A 19,455-nucleotide genomic window follows, 5' to 3' on the forward strand; every position below is an offset into this window, starting at 1 on the left:
CAGTATACTAGGTCAGACTGTCAGGCTACTAGTCATCAGGCCAGTAAATCCCAGGGCTTAAGGGCTATGTGGTGATACCGGGTTAGTTGAGCCTTACCCTTCCAATAGAAGCCCATGTGCTCTGTCTAAAATGAAACTGCTTATCCACTAAATCCAGATTTACCGAAGCCGTGATGTCATCCTTTCGGTGGTAAGGTGGTAATACATCCCCAGTGGGACTTAGGCAGCCTTCTGTGCAGTTAACCTTTGTCAAAATACCAGGGCTTGCCCGTGGGGCTTGAATTTTCTGAGTGATGTGCAGGCTAAACACTCCGTGGTATACCTCCCCTGCCTACTACCCCCAGCGCCCCCAACACGCAAAAAAAGACACAATGGTCATCCCATCATTTATGCGAGTACCTAGTTCAAATTACAATCTGCCTTTTGCACTCCCACTATCATGGGGCAGAAGGAAGGTGGTCATATCCTCAGGTTGTTCAGGTGTGTTTTAGAGTGAAATCGCTCTGGAGGTGCTGTGAGCTGGCCATGCTCATGGGAGGGTCTGGCTGGGGAGTGTGTTTGCCTGTACTGCTGCTTGACCCTGGTCAGCGGAGATGCCTTCAGTCACTACCAACGTCCTAAGCTTCAGTACCAACTGCTGGCTTTGAGATTTCCCTTTGAAGAATGTCTGGCCTTTGCTGGCGAGGGTCACAGTGTCATCTTGTGTTACCTTCAGTTTTGAAACATCCAGCAGAGCAGTCTTTTGTCTTCATCAAGGTTGGGAGGTCTGTCTCCAACCCAGCGGGGAGTTTTCTCAGAGAAACCAAGAATAAGGTGGGGTGTCTCACAACGAACAGGCTGCAATGACGGTCACAAATCCACCTCCTAATGTTCTCTAGAGAAGAAGGGGTGGGTGGAGGAGGGCTGGAGCCTTTTTCGGAGGCTAAAAAGACCAGATGCAGCTTTGGCCACATGAGGGGCCGTGGCTCTGAGAGAACAGAGGGTGTGGGTACTTCAGGGTCAGCGCTGGTACAGTTGAAGGATGCCGGCCTTGTGCAGGTCCCTCCACAGGGAGGCTTCCAGGGACAGGTCGTGGTTGACATAGAATATCAGTGGCTTCTTAACTCGCTCGAAATAGTGGTCAGAAAATTTCCAGTAGTTGCTTGTGATGAATCCATAGGCACTAACCTGGACAAGGATAGTCAAGAATTGGCATTTACTGAGCTATGTGAGAACAGATGTGTGAAGTGACAAGAACCGGGGACGGCACGGTCCCCCAGCCTTCTTTAGATGCTGTGTCAAAGATACAGATAAGCAGTAGATGGAGCTCACCCTAACAGCGGGCACTGGGCTCTTGAATACATTCTCTCAGCCTCAACATAATCTGTGGTGTTATCCCCATTTGTAAAATGGGGAAATGCTCAGAGAGGTAACCGAGCAGGTCCTCAGTCACGAGCTAGTGACGGCCAGGCTGGGTTTTAAACTCAGCTCTCCAATTCCTGATCAAAGCCATGCTCTCCATTATTAAGCTTGAGTTGGAGGCAAAAGCCTATGGCTACTTGTGGCTCATTCTACCAGGAGCACGGTCAAGAGACGGCTGCTTTGGGCCACCTGGGTGGCTCTGAGCATCTGCCTTCAGCTCAGGGCATGATCCCAGGGTCCTGGGATCGAATCCCACATCGTGCTCCCTGCAGGGAGCCTGCTTCTCCCTCTGCCTATGTCTCTGCCTCTCTCTCTGTGTCTCTCATGAATACATAAGTAAAATCTTAAAAAGAAAAAGGAAAGAAAAAAACTGCTTCTTAACCTCTGCTGGGATCATGTGGGCAGCACCATACCAGGAACATTCTTATGCAGTGATTTCAAAGGTTGTATGTGGAAGGCTAAACCTGTTGCCCAGCTCAGTTCCAGAATTTACTCCTAAAAGGATGTCCTTAACCACTTATGCTGAGATTCCCTTTCACAAGAACAATTTAATAAAATGCGCCTTAAATACCCTAGGGGTGGAGGACAGAGGTGCCCAGGCAGGTGGCTGCTGGAGGCAAGCAAGACTGGCCCCACACCTGTCCCGGGAAGGCCCCTGGAAAGCCCGTGTGGAAGCAGTTCAGGAGTGGCACTCCCCCACAGGGTAGAGGCCGAGTCCCAGGTCCAAGCGTGACCCAGGCCTCTTGTAGGGGTTGTCACAGATCAGGTTAGGTTCCACCCACACCAGTCCTCTGCTGCTGCGGGCCCCTGAGAGGGAAGGCCTCTTACCTGGTCACAGGTGTGCAAAGCCGTCAGCAGCATGAGAGCCCCAGTACTAGGCATATATAGGTCTCCAAAATTTGTGTTAATCAACTTTGATTTCAAAAACCTGGAGACGAAAAGTGGCATCAAAACTCAAGAAAGAGGTGTAGGTCTCACTCGATGGTTGTGCCCTTACACCGTCTGGCTACCAATTCAGATTGGCTGGGAAACCCTTTAGAACTTCCTGGCTCTTCTAGTGCAGGCCATTCCCCATTCAGGAAGAAAGAAACTAAATGAAGCAAATGCAAAAAGTCTGAGTAACAGAGTGGGGTGAGAAAGAGGAGCAGGCCTGTGCAGAAGAACCAGAGGAACGATCCTTCCCTCTTTCCCCCTCTAGACGCCTGAACCCAGCCTGGCTCCCCTTTCCTTTCTGCAACACCTGCCTTCACCCCTGGCTCAGTAACCAGCCTGGGTAGGGGACAGGTGGCCCATGTATTTAGCCTGAGACCATATTTCTCTCCATCCCCAATCTTTAGCCAAGCAGGAATCCCTTACGAGGGACATAAGGGGCACGGAACCTCCCTGCGACCGGGAGTCGCTGGTGAGAGAAGTGTGCCCACACACTCTCAAAATCCAAAAGTGAGGCCGCTGTGCGGGTGGCCAAGGCCTGACCTTGGCCCGGGATTCTCATGTAAGCTTCGCCAGACACACCGCCTCGCCCCTGCCAGCCTTTCTACCTCTCTTGAATGGGGCTGTGAGTGCCGGACACCCGTTTGCCTCCCCAGATCGGCTCGCCACCCCTCACCTGCTCTCTGGGGATGCCAGCCTCGGGGCTGCAGCAGGGCCTCTCAGCCATGGCACAGTTGACGTTCGGGGCCCGCTCGTTCTTTGTGGTGGGGGCGTTCTGGGTCATTGTATGATGCTCAACAGCATCCCTATCCCTGTCTCTGCTTGCTGCTGGTACTTACCTGGTGACCACCAGGATGTCCCCAGGGAGGGGCAAGGGACACTGCCCTCCCCCCGCCCCCGCCACACATGTAGGGGTGAGGGACTGAGGGAGGAAAGGAGGGGTGAGATGAGGTCGCCTTGGGCGGCCTGTGTCCGGGCCTCTACACAGACTCGCTCTCACCACAGGTTACAGCATAGGACCATAAGGGGCCCGCAGCGGTGGGGGTTGGTGTGCAGGGGGGAAGGAGGGGAGCTTTCGTGCACCCAACCCCCCCACCCCTTGCACACCTACCTCTCCCTCAGGTAGCTGATGAAGTCCGGATGTAGTAGCTTGAATTTCCTGGCAGAGGCTTCTGGTCCGAAATAAGTCTGAGGCCTAGGACCCACGAAAGAAGTGGACAGAGCGGCCCGGGGTGTCGTAGGGCAGGTTGGGGAGCGAAGTGAGGGGTAAGGCGGGCCTGCGGCGGTGCGGGCGGTAGGGCCGGGGCTGGGCGTAGTAGCGGGAGAAGGGCGTGTAGAAGGTGGCGGGCAGCACGGTGGGCACCACGTGCGGCTTCCCGCCCACCAGGACCTCGGTGGGCGGGGTGTAGGTGAGCGAGGAGGGGGGCGTGAAGAGGGCGGGCGGGGTGGGGTAGGAGCAGTTGACCCGGGGGTGGTGGGGAGGGGGGGGGAGCAGGGGGAAGTAGAGGGAGTCGGGGACAGGCGGCTCCCGGGCCGGGCAGGGGAAGGGGCAGGGGAAGCACTGGTTCTGGGGCAGGGGTGCGGTGGGGGGCTGGAAGAAGGGGGGCTCCTTTAGGAAGCGGGGCACATAGGGCGCGATGTAGGAGGGGATGCCCCGGACGGGCCCGATGTAGGAGGCCGAGGTGGCGGGGCTGTGGGAAGGGGACCTGGAGAGGGGCACCGGAGGAGTCTGGGAGGAGTTTCTCGAGAGGGATTTCAAGGCAGATTGGGAAGGAGATTTGGAGGTGGGTGGAGTAGGGGTTTGGGAAGCCCCCCGAGGTACATGTTGGACGTGGGGGCTGGGGGCCAGGGATGAAGCCCGGGAAGAGGGCTGCGAGGCAGTCGGGGTAGGAGCATGAGAGGGGGGCCGGGAGGACCCCCGGGTGGCGGACGGAGATGGGGCCAAGCCACCAGAGCTGGAGTAGGGCTGCTGGTTGGACGGGAGGATGTTATTGGACCGGGACTGGGAGGGGGACTGGGTGGGGGACGGATTGGGGGTATGGGAGGGGGAGCTCATTGGTGTTGGGGAGGCTTACGACCACCCGATCGATGTCTCTGAGCCGGCCCCCCCCAAGAGCCCAGTCCCGCCCGGGTCACAATGCCCACCCTCATGACCAGCTGCAGCATCATCACGGGCGATTGTTGGCTAGTCACCAGGCGGGGGTGGGGTGCAGCCGGGCCAGAGTCCCCGGCCTGGCCTCTGAGGGCTTAACCCCTCAGGCCCTCAGAATCTGCCGTGGGGGGGGGGGGGGGCGGGGGGGTGGCAGGTCCCGGGAGCACTGAGATAGGACGGCTGGTCTTCGTGGCTGCAGAGGTGGCGTGGATTTCTAAAGGACTCGACTTTGGGACAAGAAATTGTCTCTGTGCCACGGGGAGGAGGTTTGGCCGAGGCCAGGACATGGTTCAAAAGAGCTGGACACCGGCCTACTGCCCAGGAGGGTGGGGGAGAAAGTGTCCTTTGTTCTCTCTCCTTGTAGGACACTGTGCACCTGTCACCTGCTCTCCCACTTTGTGGGCACAGTCCCGGGAGGGTGCCCGCCGGGATGAGCCGCATGGATACCGGCCCCCCACTTAGCTTCCAGACACAGTGCGCTCCGCAGGCCCCCACAGCCGGGAGTGGACAGCCCGGGCCGTGCTGCCGGCTGGGGGACTGCGCTGCTTAGAGGGACAGCAGCCCAAAGCCGAGGAGCCAGGCTGCCTGCTTCATTCAGAAAAGTGGCCCTGCGAGGCCACCCACCTCATTGGGCGGGTTCCTGGGGACCAGGACGGTTACCTGGGCTTTTCTAGGGGCAGGAAAAGAAAAAGAGCATAATTCCCCAACACTCTCTTTGTGGGGGATTTTCTTGCTGTCCTCACCCACTTTCCCTGCCCAACAGTGGGCCCAGCACTACCACACCCCACACCTGCCCGGCTGCTCACCTGTCGCCTTTATCAGGGCCCTCGGGGACAGGCACGCCCAGAATGGCCGATCTCAGCATCACATAGTCACGGATGTCCGAGGGGATGAAGATGTAGTGCAGGTCCTGTGGGGGCAAGAGAGACACTGAGCCAGTGTCCCTCCCGTCCCCCAACACGACCACGTCCGGCTCCTGCCCAGCCCTCCACCAGGTCCTGCCACCCACCCCAGTGGGAGAATTTCTGCCTGTAATCCCCACCCTCAGCCCGTGGGGGTCTCAATATGGTCACGAATCTCTTGGTGGTACTCAGGAGGCGAGGCTTACTTGCCATCCCCTCGAGTGACTACTGAATAGAAGTGGAAGTGATGGTGCGAGACCTTGGGGACCAGGCCATAAAAGGCAGTGCGGCGTCCTTGCCCCCCTGGGACTCCCCCCCCCCCCCCGCTGGGTGAAGTGAGCTGCCAGGACCTGCGGACACTCCAGTAGCTCAGAGAGGAGCCACCTGGACTCCGGCCTCCGTCAGGCGTTCAAGTGCCCGGAGTCCCTGTTGATCCCGGCAAACACCCCAGATCCTGAGCCAAAACCGCCCTGCTAAGCCGTTCCCGAATTCCTGACCCACTGAAACTGTAAGATGAGAAATGTTTGTTGTTTGAAGCTAAGTCTGGGGTCCTTTGTTAACGCACGGATGACTCCTACAGGTAGTGTGGCCAGAAAGCAACCCTACTGCGTGGTTCTACGTGAGCTAGGACGGGTCCTGCTGTGGCTGGGACACTCCTGAATTTCCTGCTCAGAGGAGGAAGCTTCTAGAAACTCAGCCTGGTCCTATCAAGCACCATAGAGCCCTCATCCCGGGATCTCCCCTCTTCATGTGGCACCCAGACCGCTCCCGAAGGAGGAGCAGTGTTCTGGTAACTGGGTGTGGCTGAAAGAAGCCGGAGGCAGGAGGCGGCCTCAAACTCTGGCTCCTGCTCCCCGGAGAGCTGGGCACCGCTCTGCGCCTCTGAACCTCAGCCTCCCTCACGGGCTGCTGTGGGATCAGGAAGGCACACGTCGTCGTTCTGGAAGGCAGCTCAGGGAAGGGGAGGCAGCCCTAGGGCTGGTGTGGTCAGAGGGGGCTGGACTTTGATGATCTTAGCTGCGGGGTGGCCTTGCACAGACACGCTGCCGTCTGGAAATGGGCAGCTGTGCTGACCACGTCCACCGCTGGGAAGAGGAGGAGGCACCAGTAAACACCCTTCCCCCCACCCGGTGCAGCGTGACCTCTGGCGTGGGAGTCCTTTGAGCCCTGGTCCTGGCCCTGCCGCTGCCTTGCTTAGTCTCCTCCTAAAACGGGGCGGACGTGGCATCCTGTAAAGGGCCCGGCACCCCATGGGCTCAGTGAGCACCAGCCACCCACGCTCTACTCCAGAGGGGTCCTGTGCCGCCCGGAACTCCGGGGCGCCCCTCCTCACATGCACCCAGGATCCCAGCCTCTCCATCTCCTGGGGGGGGGCCGCGGTCCGCCCGTGGAGGGGGGCCTCTGGGAACAGTGGCCCTGACCGCCCGTGACAGTGCCATCCCATCAGGAGCCTCACCGGTCCTTGCGGCACGGAGGTGAAGCCAAAGTTCCAGTAGGAGATGAGAGAGTTTTTCATCGTGTTCACAGTGAAACCGTAAAAGGAGGTCTTGTTGCCCACATCCTTCTCGAAGCCTTTGATCACCGCGCCGTTGAGTCTGGTCCAGATAGAAGCTCTGCTGCGTGTGTAGCCCATCCCCGGGGTTCCGCCCACCTGTCCCCATTGGGCCCGTCCCCACTCCTCCGGACCTCAGGGGACATCCGGCCTGGGGGGCCCCCTCCTGGCAGGCATGCGGCCCCCTCGCTCCATCTTCAGGGTCTGTCTGCACACGGGCCGCGGCCCAGGCAGGTGCCCGTCACCCTGAGGCCCGCTCCCCGGGGCAGCTGGGGGCCTGGCTCTCCCCCCGCCCCGCCCTGCGCCCATACCTGAACACGTAGTCATGGGCGTCGATGTTCAGACCCTGGCGGGATCCGTTCAGAATGCCCCCGTTGCCCACCACCGCGCACCGAATGCAGCTTGAAAGCGGCTTCTTGGAGGTGGCGAACAGCTGGGAGCTCTCGGAGCCATTCAGGAGGCTCAGGGTGGAGTTGATGGCTGTGGGTGCCAGACAAGGCGGGGAGCCATGGGGAAGGCTGTTGCGTGGGCCGGGGCTGTCCCAAGGCTGTTTCTGGCATGCCACCTGCCACGGGCCTGACACCCCCCTCCGAGGCCTGGAGGGCAGGGGGAGAGGTCTGGCTCTACCCTCAGTCACCCCAAGAATTCGAATACCGAGTCCTCTATGTTCCACAAGAAACTAATCCGAGGCACGTGAGGGTTGGGGGTCCCACCGCAGGGACCATGGGTGGGCTGTCTGAGGCCCCACAGCTCCTGTTGTCGGCCACCTCTGGACAGCAGCCCCAGGTGAGTGGCCACCGGGTGCACCCAAGCCCGTCTCCCTGACCCCACGGTGCTTGCAGGGGCCGGTAGGTGTGGCGGGAGTCACACAGCCCAGGGGGTCAAGCCCTGAGACCTTCCAGGAAGGAAATGGGCCTGGGAGTGGGGGGTATCCCCAAAAGATGCTGTGAGGGCAGGGCCTACATCAAGGCTAAAAGCAACAGGAAGGGATTCTCTTGGGGCCAGAGGCCTGGGCAAGAAGCAGCCGCTGCAGGTTACCTTGGTAGGACAGGCCCTGCCAGCCGTAGGGGGCTTTGTGCTGGCTCAGGCTGTCCCAGAGCTCCTGAGTGAAGAGGCCCCCGGATAGCAGCACTGGAGTGGAGAGATCGAACAGGGCACGGAAGTGGGGGTGCCTCTGGATGGCCAGGTCAAGTGGGCGTCGGCAGTGTGGGTTCTGTGGGGCAAGAGATAAGAGTATTGAGCTCCACTATGGGGGCTGTGGCTGGAGGGGAGCTTCCCTTCCCTCCAAACTTGGGATCCCCCAGACCTGCCAGCTGAGCTGGCCTATGGCACAGCAGTGTGGTGGGGGCAGAGCTTTTTGGATGTACCTCGCCCAGGCCTTTCTCTCCTGGATGCCAGCTATGCAGGGCCTGATGGCTCTGGCCTCTCGCTCCTTCACTTCACATTTAGGGAAATTTGGGGGCTTTTTTCCACAAAATGGGTAAGACCCATCTGGCCTTTGGTGGGGAATTCCAGCCTGGGCTTTAGAATCTATCAGCCTGGATCCAAACCCTAGCTCTGACAGTCCTCTCCATAAGATTTGTGGGGGACGGGCTGCTGGGAAGATTTCGATAATTTTCTCCTCGGTGGTACCTGTCCTGGGTTGAAGAGTGTCCCCCACCACCTCTGTCTGCCCAGAACCTCAGGATGTGACCTCATTTGGGAATAGGGTCTCTGCAGATGTAATTCATTAGGATGACCTCATACTGGTTTCAGGTGGACCCTAACCAGTGTCCTTATAAAGCCATGTAAGGACAGACACAGAGACTGGAGTGGAGTGCCCATAAGCCAAGGAGCTTCCAGAAACTGGGAGAGGCAAGGAAGGATTCTTCCCTAGAAAGCTCTGGAAGGTGGCCCAGCCAATCCCTTGATTTTGGATTTCTGGAGTCCAGAACTGGGATAAAATTGGTTTCTTGTATTTTCAACACTCCAGTTTGTGGTAATTTGCTTCAGAAGCTCTAGGAATCAACACAGGGCCTGTGCATGCAAGGGCCTCGAGGGGGGGTGGGTGATTGAACAGGCTCCAACCCCATCGGCCTTGCAACCCCAATGTCAGACTCCCGCACAGCCTTGGGCTGGGGCTGGCTGGGGCTACCCTTCCCACTGCCCGGGGCTCTCTGGTTTGATCAAAGGACAACGCAGGAGAGAGCCACACGGTCATCTCTGCTATGACATTACCTATGGATCATCACACTCTGCAAAACCACGGGGCTTTTGGGAAAATGGGATGAGCAGCACAACACTCAAAAAGCTTTGTCAGTGATGCCCAAAACAAAAGAGGGGCCTCACAGAGATGGAAGCACGGTTTGATGCAGCCCACGGTGAAGGTCTACACACACACATGGCCTTTGACCTCGGAAGACTCAACATTCGCGTGTGGCATCAGAAGGGTGGCAGCTCGTGAGTTATTGTGAAGTAGTGGAAAGAGGGTTATAACACAGTGAAGTGCGCATCTGAAGGGCGCATGCGTGTGCGTTTTGTGTACTCCTCTGTGGCCCCCTTCGGTCGGGTGTGGTTTTCTGCATTTAACCTTAGTGTTCTCAGGGCGCCTGGGTGGCTCAGTCGGCTAAGCGTCTGCCTTTGGCTCAGGTCATGATCTCGGGGTCCTGGGATCAAGTCCCACCTCTCAGCAGGGAGTCTGCTTCTCCCTCTGCTCCTCCCCTGCTCATGCTGTCTCTCACTCTCTCTCTCTCAAAAAAATCTTTAAAAAATATTATTTAAAAAAACCCCTATTGTTCTCAATGACAGTCACTCGAAAGCAAACACAAAGTTTGTGTTATGCTCAAATTGTTTCCTAAGATACCAATCTCCCTGGAACAAATTCACATTTTCAAAGCAAGCATTGTAGCAGAGCTGATTACCAATCTCACTGCTATTCAGTTCATCTTTGGGGTGTTTTCCAGGGCCGCCTTTAAGAGGTGCCAGGAAAAAACTCTTCCGGTCTTTGTATCGGGAAAGGTTGTGCTTCACTTGGGCAGTTGGCCTGCTATTATCTCTTGGACACAATGGCAAATTTCCTTCTTCACTGTGGCCACTAGGAAGCTCAGAGCCAGATCTATGGCCTATCCCTTACATCTTGTGGCACACTTTTCATGTACTTACCTTACTCTCCTACCTTTATTTCTCCTTCGGTTATTTTTTCATTTGATTCTATTTTATATTTTTGCCTTGTTATGTGTATCCAAAAGCCACCTCAAATCTTTTTTTTTTTTTTTTTTAACCCAGTGGGGATATGTCAGTTTGCATCAAGCAGCTCAAGGTGCACACAGGGCTTTAGGAAACTTGAAGATGACTCATAAGCACCCATGAGATGCTTGAGGCTTCTCTTTGGCCTGCAGGCCCATGTCCTCCCTGCCTCTGTTCTCAAGACAACCCTCCTCACCTGCCCAGGGCTACTCGCTGTGTCTCTGAACAGCTCAGCTGTCACTACATTTTACGTGCAGTGAAATCTTTTCCCCCAAGGCCTCAGCTAACAAGTCCTGGGTTGGTCTCTTGGGCACTGAACACAACTCTTAAACCCGAATCAATCCAGAACACCAATCACGATCCTGCTCAGTGGCAGCACACAGAGCGTTCCCCTGTGGTTCAGAGAGAGCCACGCTCTGGGGTCCAACCAGAGGCTCAAATGCCAATGCCACCTCTTGTCGCAGAGTGGCCCTGCACCAGGTACCTGACCTCTCCGTGCCTCGCTGCCGTCATCTATAAAAGCTACACGACAGGGTTGCCATGTGACTTACGTGTGGCGTGCTTGAGGCAGCACTGTTTGTTATGGAGCAGGGCCTAGAAGGTTCTCAACCCCCTGGGCAAGCATGGAGCATCTTTGCAGTTTGCTTGTTTACTCCATGGAGAGTAGTTTAAATGTGTGACTTTTATAGTAAGAAGGCATTTTGAGGGTTTCAGTCTGTAGAGTATGTGACTCTTGACCTTGGGGTCATGAGTTCAAGCCCTATGGCGGGTGTAATACTTAAAAATAAAATCTTAAAAAAAAAAAAAAGACATTTTGAATAGAATGTCAAATTCACAGGCCTTTTAAGGATAACTTACAAGACTTCCCAAGAACTTTTCTCCTGGCTACACCTCTTCTCTGCTACGGGGGTACAAGGAACCCTGGTGGCCAGGTCTGGCTGGCTGCTCAGCTCACCATTTCATGTTTAGGGGTTCCAGAGAGTTTCCACCCAGCAGTCTCATGAGAATGTTCTCATGTGCTCATCTTTCTCCCCTCCTCCCCGCTAACTTGAAGATGCTTGAAACTGCCAGAAGAGTTGACCGTTGTACCTTTCTCATTCCAGCATTTGATGCCTTGTGTCCAAAGAATCCCCGAGACGATGTGGTGTTCCTGGGGGAGAAGTAGAAGTAAAGCAGGGGTCTGAGCTGTCCCCCAGAGACTTCCGACTCAGCTCCAGGGCCTGACAAAGCCTGTCAGGGTCAAAGATGTCATTCCTTTGATCTTACTGGGCTCTGATTTTTTTTTGGGGGGGGGGGGCTCTGAGTGTTACCCATGTCTGTCTCTGTAGGAAAAAAAAATATCATCACATTATTATGTTCTGCTCAGCTCTATAAACCCAGAAATCAAGAAATCCCATGGCAAGCGGCAGAAATGTGGAGTTTACAGAACGGTGAGATCTGGTTCAAGGATGAAAACATACACTAGGAAAGCTTGCCAGGTGCCAGCCACCATCTGAGGGAGCTCCCTGCCAAGGCCCCAGAGGCAGCGGTAGGTCCCACAGGGCGAGGTCCCCTTTCTCCGTGGGGTGGGCTGTCCTGCCACTCGCTCCCGGCTCCTCACCAGCGGCCTCCTCCTGCATAAGTGAGTCTGAAGCCTCACACCCTAGGTTTGTACCCTGGGATCTAGGGAAGTGACTTCTCAGAGCCTTGGTGTCTACATCTGGACAACGGATATAATCAAGTGATTAATAATTATTGTTAATCACATCACATATCCAATTGTTGGGAGGGTTCAGAGACTATTATCTCATACAAAAAGCATCCTCCTGGGACACCTGGGTGGCTCAGGGGTTGAGCGTCTGCCTTTGGCTCAGGGCGTGATCCCAGGATTCAGGATCAAGTCCCACATCGGGCTCCTTATGGAGAGCCTGCTTCTCCCTCTGACTGTGTCTCTGCCTCTCTCTCTGTCTCTCATCAATCAATCAATCAATCAATCTTTTAAAAAAGTGTCCTCTAAATGCTAGCTCTCCTTATCTAAAGGAAGCAGGGAAAGGACTCTAGGACTGTGTCCCTTCTGGAGGGTCAGTCGGGAGGGGCCGATGATACTGCTCCACCCCTACTCCCACCTCCCAGGCAAGCCCTGCATCAGGGATGAGAGCGAACAAAATAGAAGGAATGGAGGAGGCCTTTGCTTATTCTAAAGGGTGTCAGGTTTTCCCCAGACTCCTGCCTTCTCCCTGACAGCCACAAGGAAGCAGGTGGGCAGGCTTTGGGAACTGTTGGGGCTGGCGGTTTGCAAGGAAACAAAGGCCTCTTGTTGCTTGCTTCTGACATGCGGAACCAGCTGGGCCACCAGAGAGCTTGCGACCTGCCTCACTTCAGGTTCCCATAGAGCCCTCGAGGGACAGACGGGAAAGAGCAGGGATGGTCCTTTCCCCCTCTGATGGCAGGTCCCCCCATCCTGTAGTTCTTCTCCTCTGCACAAGACCCCCTTTGAAGAGGAACTGGGACCCCAGTACTCAGCCTCCTGCCATGTGAACCGCCAGGGAGCTGTTGAAAAACAGCCCTGCTCAGGGCCCCGCCCCTGCAGTTCTGATCTGACTGGTCTAGGCCTCCTCCCCAGATGATTCTAGTGTGAGCTTGAGAAGCAGATGCTATAGCTGCGGGCCTGGGCAGCTTGGAGATCCGAGGGACAGAGCTGCAGAGGAGGGGCTGGAGAACCCCCACCCCATTCTGTTTTGCTGCCCCGAACACCCCAGCCTCAGGGAGGTCTGCTCATCTTCAGAGCACCCCTCAGTGGTCAGTGATTTCTCCCAGCCCTTCTTCTTAGGAATCCAAGGGCTTCTAAACACACCTGCCTAGAGAGCCTGGATGGGGCGGGGAAGGGGGCCGGCCCACCTGTGGCCCTCCCAAAAATTTTACCAGCCTTCGGAGAAAGAAGGACTGTACGGTAGTCCTTTCCTATCCTTGGGGTAAGCTCCAAGGCCCCCAGTGGATGCCTGAAACTGTGAATAGTGCCGCACCCTGTACACGCTCTGTTTTTTCCTCTATAGACATACGTGTGACAAAGTTTGATTTATAAATTAGGCACTGGAAGAGATTAACAGCAATAATTAATAATAAAACAGGACAATCATAATAATGTAATGAGAGTGTGGTCTCTGTGAATGTCTTACTCTGTAAATATCCCCCTGCTTGTGACAGTGGAAGACGACAAAATGAGATGGTGATGAGATGGAGAGGAGTCTTGGCCAGACCTGGCTTCATGGGGGGGGGGGGGGGGGGGGGGAGGTAACTGAAACCTGGGAAAGCGAAACTGCAGGTAAGGAAGTACCACTGCAGTGCATTTCTCATAAAACAAAATCTACTGGATTTGGATTGTATTCTTAGGAATTCTGGGCTCTCAGATGTCCTTTCTTTTTCTTTTCTTTTTTTTTTTTTTTTTTTAAGATTTTATTTGGGATGCCTGGGTGGCTCAGCGGTTGAGCGTCTGCCTTTGGTTCAGGGGGTGATCCTGGAGTCCCAGGATGGAGTCCTGCATCGGGCTCCTGCAGGGAGCCTGCCTGCTTCTCCCTCTGCCTCTCTATGTCTCTCATGAACGAATAGATAAATCTTAAAAAAAAAAAAAAAAGAAAGATTTTATTTATTTATTTTAGAGAGAGTGAGAGAGATTACAGAGGGAGGAGAGTCCCCACTGAGCAGGGAGCCTGATGTGACAAGGGGCTGAGATCATGACCCTAGCCAAAGGCAGCTGCTTAACTGACTGAGCCACCCGGGTGCCCCTCAGATGTAATATCTTTCACAAAATAAGTTGACAACGGACAGGGGCAGGTAACTGGCAGCCCATATTATCTATCCTACTAATCTGTCTCTCCTGCCCCCTCCCCCACCTTTATATATATGTATAGATATATGCCTTGAGTTAAATCCTGGGCTGCATTTCCACTCTCTAACCTGCAGTGAGAGCCCTCAGGTGAGGTAAGACAGGGTCCCAATGCTGCCCCCACCCCTTCTAGGACTCTCCAGGTGGCCAGGCCATCCGGTTTCCGCCCCCTGTGGGGAGGTCACACAGCCTGCACCCCCTTCCCTAGACCATCCCACCTCCCACTCAGCCTCTCCAGGCACCATATACCTACGTCCAACAGCAGGGCCCACAGGGCTTGCCCCTGGGGGGTTTAGCCACCTTGGCAAACAGCAGGGGGACAAGAAAACGGACAAGTTCTTGGGCTCTACTCGTTCTTGGGCTGTACTCGCTTTTTCAAAGATGAAAGAACTTTAAACACATTGTTGAGCATAATGGATGTTCAACAACCCCGCATTTAAAGCTTATTAGGTACTTTCAAAGGATGTTTAAATATGTTTCAAAACACCTGGACCTAAAACTCACAAAGGATTCTCTTTCTTAACACCGGCAACCTCTCAGCCCCTGCCTTAGGCAATTTTTGAGTATGGGGAGATGATGTAACTCCAGGGACCAGCGGCTAGAGCACCCTTTGTTCTAGAGGGGCTGGGCTCAAAATGAGTTGCCTGTGTTTCCTATTGTTCTGCAACTTTAGGTGTCTTTTGACCACGTTCCCTGAGAACAGACAGCTAACTCTGCTTTCACCCCAGGACGCCCGGGGCAAGGTTTGGGGAGCAGCGCGCAGGGGGGAAAGCGCTCTGGAGGCAAAGCCCGGTCCAGAGGCGGGTGGGCGAGCCTTGGGGGGGGCGGTGTGGGGTGGCTGCCGCCGCCCCGGTCGCACCGCTGGGTCCGCCTCTCTGGCGCTAGACCAGACCCTGGTGAAGCTGCTTCGGTCGCGGGCACCATCGCCTGCAACGCAGGCTCAGGCTCGTAGGTTCACCCCGGCCCGGGCGCACACCAGGCAAGGTGCGTCGGGCGAGCGGGAGGGGGCGGGGCCGGGAGGGGGCGCCAGGAGGGGGCCGGGAGGGGGGCGGGGCTGCTCCCGTCCCCGGGGCGCGGGGAGCCCTTCGCTTCGCCGGATCGCGGCCCGACGGCGCTCACCAGACTCGACCGCAGAGCCCACGGCGCGTGGGCCGGAGCGGGGCGCGGGCGCGGGGCGCGGGGCGCGCGGAGGGCGCAGACGCGGCCGGGCTGAGAATCCCCGCAAAATTGGAACCGGGAGCCGTGGGCGCCCCCTTCCCCCAAAAGTAGAGTCAGAGAACTGTGACGTCAGAGCGCGAGGGGTCCCCACCCCGGCGGGGCCGTCCGATCCGACGCAGACGACGCAGCCGGGCCCGGAGGGTCGGGGCAGCGACGCGCCCGTGCGCCCGGGGCGCGGCCCCTCCCGGACCCGGCGGAGGCGGGCAGGACGCCCCCGGCGGCAGCTCCCGGGACAAAGGGCCGCGGCCCCGGGTCCCCGCCCGCGACGGGCGGGCCGAGGGCCCGGGCTGGGCGCCCCGCGCGTGCCCGGCGCGTCCCCGGGGCCCCCTGTCCGCCGACCGCGCCGCAGCCCCTACCTGGCTCCGGCCCGGGGCCCCGGGTACGGCCTCGCTGCCGAGCAGTACAGGGCGACGAGGATCCCCGAGCAGGCAGCCGCGAGCAGCGGCAGCAGCCACAGGAGCGGGCCGCGCGGGCGCCCCATGCGGCCCCGGCCCCGCCGTCCCGGGCGGAGGGGAGAGGCCCGGTGCGCAGGGCCCGACTCCGGGAGCCGCCGCCCTGCCCCGCCGGCCCCCGCGGCGCCTCCCCGTCCGGGCTCGCCGCACCCTCGGGGGCCGCGGGGGCGGGTCCCTCTGCTCGGGGCGCCGGGGCGGCGGGCACGGGGGGCGGGGGCTTGGGTCGGGCGCCCCGCGGCGGCCAGGGGCAGGCGCGCGGTCCGGGGTGCGGGAGGGGGCGGGGCGCCACCTGCGGGGGGCGGGGGGCGGGGCCGGTGCCCTCGGAAGGACCCGGGACCTGTCGGCCTGGCCCTGGCACCTCGGGTCCTTGCAGAAGTTCGGGGGAGCCGAGGGGCGGGTTCTCCAGGCGGGCTGAGGCGGGGCGGGGCGGGGCGGGTGGAGGAGCCACCCTGGGTGGAGGTGGAGGTGGAGGTGGAGGTGGAGGTGGAGGTGGGGGGGGGGGGCAGGGCGCGGGGGAGGTAGGGCCGCCGCCGGGTTGGGACGGGTGTGGGGAGCTGAGACCGTCGCTCCCCTCCTTTGGTGGCCGTGCTGGGCCTCCAGGGCCCCCAATCGCCTTGCGACCCGTTTACAAACCCAGGCCAGCCTGGAGCTCTCAGCGGCGGGGAGGCCACCTGAACCGCCGGGCAGGGCCTCTGGCGTCACCAGGAAGGGCACCCCTGGAAGGGCAGCTCCGGCCCCGGGCCCTTGAAGCAGAGCCCTGCGCCCAAGTGAGCCCCAGGTGGGACCGTCTATTTTCAGGAGGCCCCGGGCAGGGTCTTAGACTCCAAAGCCTGTGAAGCAGCCCAGCGCCCAGCGGTCAGGAGCTTCAAGGATGACAGAGGGACTGTCCCTTCCAGGATCCTGCCTTCTTCACCTGCTCTTCAGGTGTGCCAGCAAGTCTGGGTGCAGCAACAGGTACCGGCCACTGCAAAGGATCCCGAGAAGCTGGGGCCTGCGCCTGTGGGCAGGAGTGGGTCATTCAGGCTCCAGTCTCCTACCTGTACCCCCCGGGACCAACTGGGGGTCACAGGAGGGCCCCGGGGAAAGGGTTGGTTCCTCCCTTCACTCCAAGACCCACGGCAGAGCGAGCTGCACCTTGCCTCTACCCTCTTGACGGGCACTGCACAGAATCCATGGTTTCAAGTCTTTCATTTCAGTCTTTGTGGTTTGTTTGTTTAATATTTTATTTATTTATTCATAGGAGACACAGACAGAGGCAGGAGCGGGCTCCCTGCGGGGAGCCGGAAGCATGACTCAATCGTAGACCCCCAGCATCGTGCCCTGAACCAAAGGCAGGTGCCCAACGACTGAGCCACTCAGGCGTCCCAATCTTTGTGGTTTTTAGTCATCGAAATCCCTGTAGATATTACGTAGCCCTTGATAGCACCTTCTCCCCTTTCTTCAGTGGCTAAAAAAACATTGGACCCTCTCTGAGCCTGCGAATCCCACGCCCGCCCTTGCTTGCTCTCTACTAAATGACTCTCTCCATGGAGAAAAAGGGGAATCACTATTCATTTCTTCTTCTTTTTTTCAATCTTTTCAAATTTACTGAGACTTGTGTTGTGGCCTAATGTGTAATCTATCCTGGAGAATGTTCAATGTGTACTTGAAAAGAATGTGTATTCCACTGGCTTTGGATGGAATGTTCTGTATGTATCTGTTAGGTCCATCTGATCTAAAGTGCCATTCAAGGGACACCTGGGTGGCTCAGTGGTTGAGCGTCTGACTTTGGCTCAGGTCGTGATCCTGGGGTCCTGAGATCGAGTCCCACAGCGGGCTCCTCGCAGGGAGCCTGCTTCTCCCTCTGCCTATGTCTCTGCCTCTCTGTGTCTCTCATGAATAAATAAATGAAATCTTAAAAATAAATAAAAAGTGGCATTCAATGCCAACTATTGTTTCTCCAACTTTTCATTTTTAAACCTACATACTCGGCTCCCACCACCCTCCAGCCTCCACCTGTCTGGACTCCAGCCTTACGAGGTGTGCATGTGGGATTGCTCCTCCTGGTGGGAGCTGGCTTCCCACCGCCTGTGTTAATGACTCCAGTCCACCTCCTATGCCTTTAATGCCCCGCTTAGACCAAGGCCTCCCATCTGGCCGCCTGCTGTTCTCATTCCTCATCAATGACCTTACACAGCCTCCACCTCTCTGCCCCTCCGTGCCTCCCAGCACGTCAGCCCCGAAGCTTTCTTCTCTGCCTAGGCAGGAAAGATTATGACCTATGAGCTTCTCTCTCATCATAACCCAGGTTTCCCTGTGTTCCTGGCTTTCTGGCCAGCAAAACCCCAACCTGGATTCACACTCTGAGATCTGCCTGTTCAGTGGCCCCTCCTCCTGCTGCCCCGGCCCTGGCCTGGCTGAGAGCAGCTGGGAGTGTCTCCTTCCAGAGTAGATGGAGGCCACTACACCTTTGGCTTCATCCGCGCTCTCTACACCTGCCATTTCCCGGTCCTTGGTTGGCTCCAGCCACCCTCACCTGCTCTGAGTCCATGATGCCTCTGTGGTTACCTACTGCACCCCTAAAACTGTCCCCTTTGACACCACCAGGGGCCTTCATCATCCCCGATGGAGCAGACATCTTCCATTCTAATCCTGCTACCTTGGCCTCTGAATTGGAATTTGACAGTGTCCTCATGGTTACTCTTAGGTCTTTGTCTGTTAAATCCAACATCTGGCCACTGTCACCAGGGAGTTCCTGCTGCCCCCTTCTTCCAGTGTGAGAGCAGAATCCTGCTTTCCTGCTTCTATGCTTGTCTCATATGTTTTTGTTGGAAATTGAACATTTTAGATAATATATTGTAGCAACTCTGGGTACTGGACCCCCACTCCCCATCTCAGGCTTGTGATTTGTTTGTTTAATGACTGACTGACTTATTTTAGGGAAGCCCCCCCCAGCCCCAACTCCCTCCACTCCCCCCTCACTTTCATTCCACCCAGCCCCCAAATGTTAAACCTTTGATGTTGCCCTGTAGGGAAGTGTGGTTTGGAGTATGTCACCCTGGGTTGGCTGGGCTGTCTACACCTCTTTCCCTGACCGTATCCAGATGTTAAGCTCCATTAATTGCCATCTGATTGGTCTGTGGTTTACAATAATGCCCTGGGGCAGAAATTGCTCTGTAGACTCCCGCTTAGCTCATTTGAAGTATTAACTCCTGAACTTAGTGTTCCTACTCAGGAGGGCTCCAACCAGCTGTTTCCTTCTCTGGTTCTCCCCTGCAAACTAGCTGGCTTACACTTGAACCTCTGTCTTCATCAAATCTACCCATCTTTTCCCAATTCCCTTTCATCACAACCTCCACTGTTTTTGAGAGCACCGTTAAGCTTGAAGTTCTCTACCGCCTTTGCAAATAAAGTAAATTCCTTCAAGAAGAGATTAGGACCTACATGTTTTATTTAATTTAATTTAATTTAATTTAATTTAATTTAATTTAATTTATTTATTTATTTGAGAGGTGGGGAGAGATTGAGTACTGGCAGAAAGAGAGCCCGATCCCAGGACCCTGAGATCATGACATGAGCCTAAGGCAGCCACCCAGTCGCCCCACGGACCTATGCATTTTATAGACTGCTTCTGTCCCCCTGCCAAATCTCTGAGCCAGGGCTCTGGAGCCAGGGTGGGGACAACGGTGTGCTTCTCTCTGAGTGATGCCTCTGTAGTTACCTGCTGCACCAGGTAGGTTTAGGAGTTGAGCATGTGAAGGATGGGAGGCACCTTGCCTCTC

General features: G+C 56.7%; 1 protein-coding gene across 3 annotated transcripts; it reads right to left on the reverse strand.

The window, feature by feature from the left end:
• Positions 1-372: 372 nt before the first annotated feature.
• On the reverse strand, positions 373-15,872 carry ST6GALNAC2 (ST6 N-acetylgalactosaminide alpha-2,6-sialyltransferase 2). 3 transcript variants are annotated; one of them, XM_041726424.1, is made up of 9 exons: positions 15,599-15,872; positions 11,252-11,312; positions 7,976-8,150; positions 7,249-7,417; positions 6,842-6,980; positions 5,290-5,393; positions 3,443-3,637; positions 2,230-2,329; positions 373-1,167 (listed from the first exon to the last, which is right to left on the reverse strand). In XM_041726424.1, the coding sequence occupies exons 1-9, from the start codon at positions 15,721-15,723 to the stop codon at positions 1,000-1,002; spliced, it is 1,236 nt and encodes a 411-aa protein (XP_041582358.1). In that variant the 5' UTR covers positions 15,724-15,872; the 3' UTR covers positions 373-999. The 3 variants fall into 3 exon arrangements, with proteins under 3 accessions (XP_041582358.1, XP_041582359.1, XP_041582360.1); XM_041726425.1 differs by having other exon boundaries at positions 3,443-3,526; positions 15,599-15,866; XM_041726426.1 differs by lacking the exons at positions 11,252-11,312; positions 15,599-15,872 and adding an exon at positions 11,118-11,229.
• Between the last annotated feature and the right edge of the window lie 3,583 nt (positions 15,873-19,455).

This window comes from Vulpes lagopus, chromosome 12, assembly GCF_018345385.1.
Source record: "Vulpes lagopus strain Blue_001 chromosome 12, ASM1834538v1, whole genome shotgun sequence".
Taxonomy (NCBI): domain Eukaryota; kingdom Metazoa; phylum Chordata; class Mammalia; order Carnivora; family Canidae; genus Vulpes; species Vulpes lagopus.

Excerpts from the sequence above, each read along its gene's own strand:
- ST6GALNAC2 (XM_041726424.1), bottom strand. The coding sequence starts at position 15,723 with ATGGGGCGCCCGCGCGGCCCGCTCCTGTGGCTGCTGCCGCTGCTCGCG. Across the intron at positions 8,151-11,251 it reads CAAATGCTGGAATGAGAAAG|AACCCACACTGCCGACGCCC; the intron begins GTACAACGGTCA and ends CTTGCCCCACAG. Across the intron at positions 1,168-2,229 it reads CTTTGCACACCTGTGACCAG|GTTAGTGCCTATGGATTCAT; the intron begins GTAAGAGGCCTT and ends ATCCTTGTCCAG.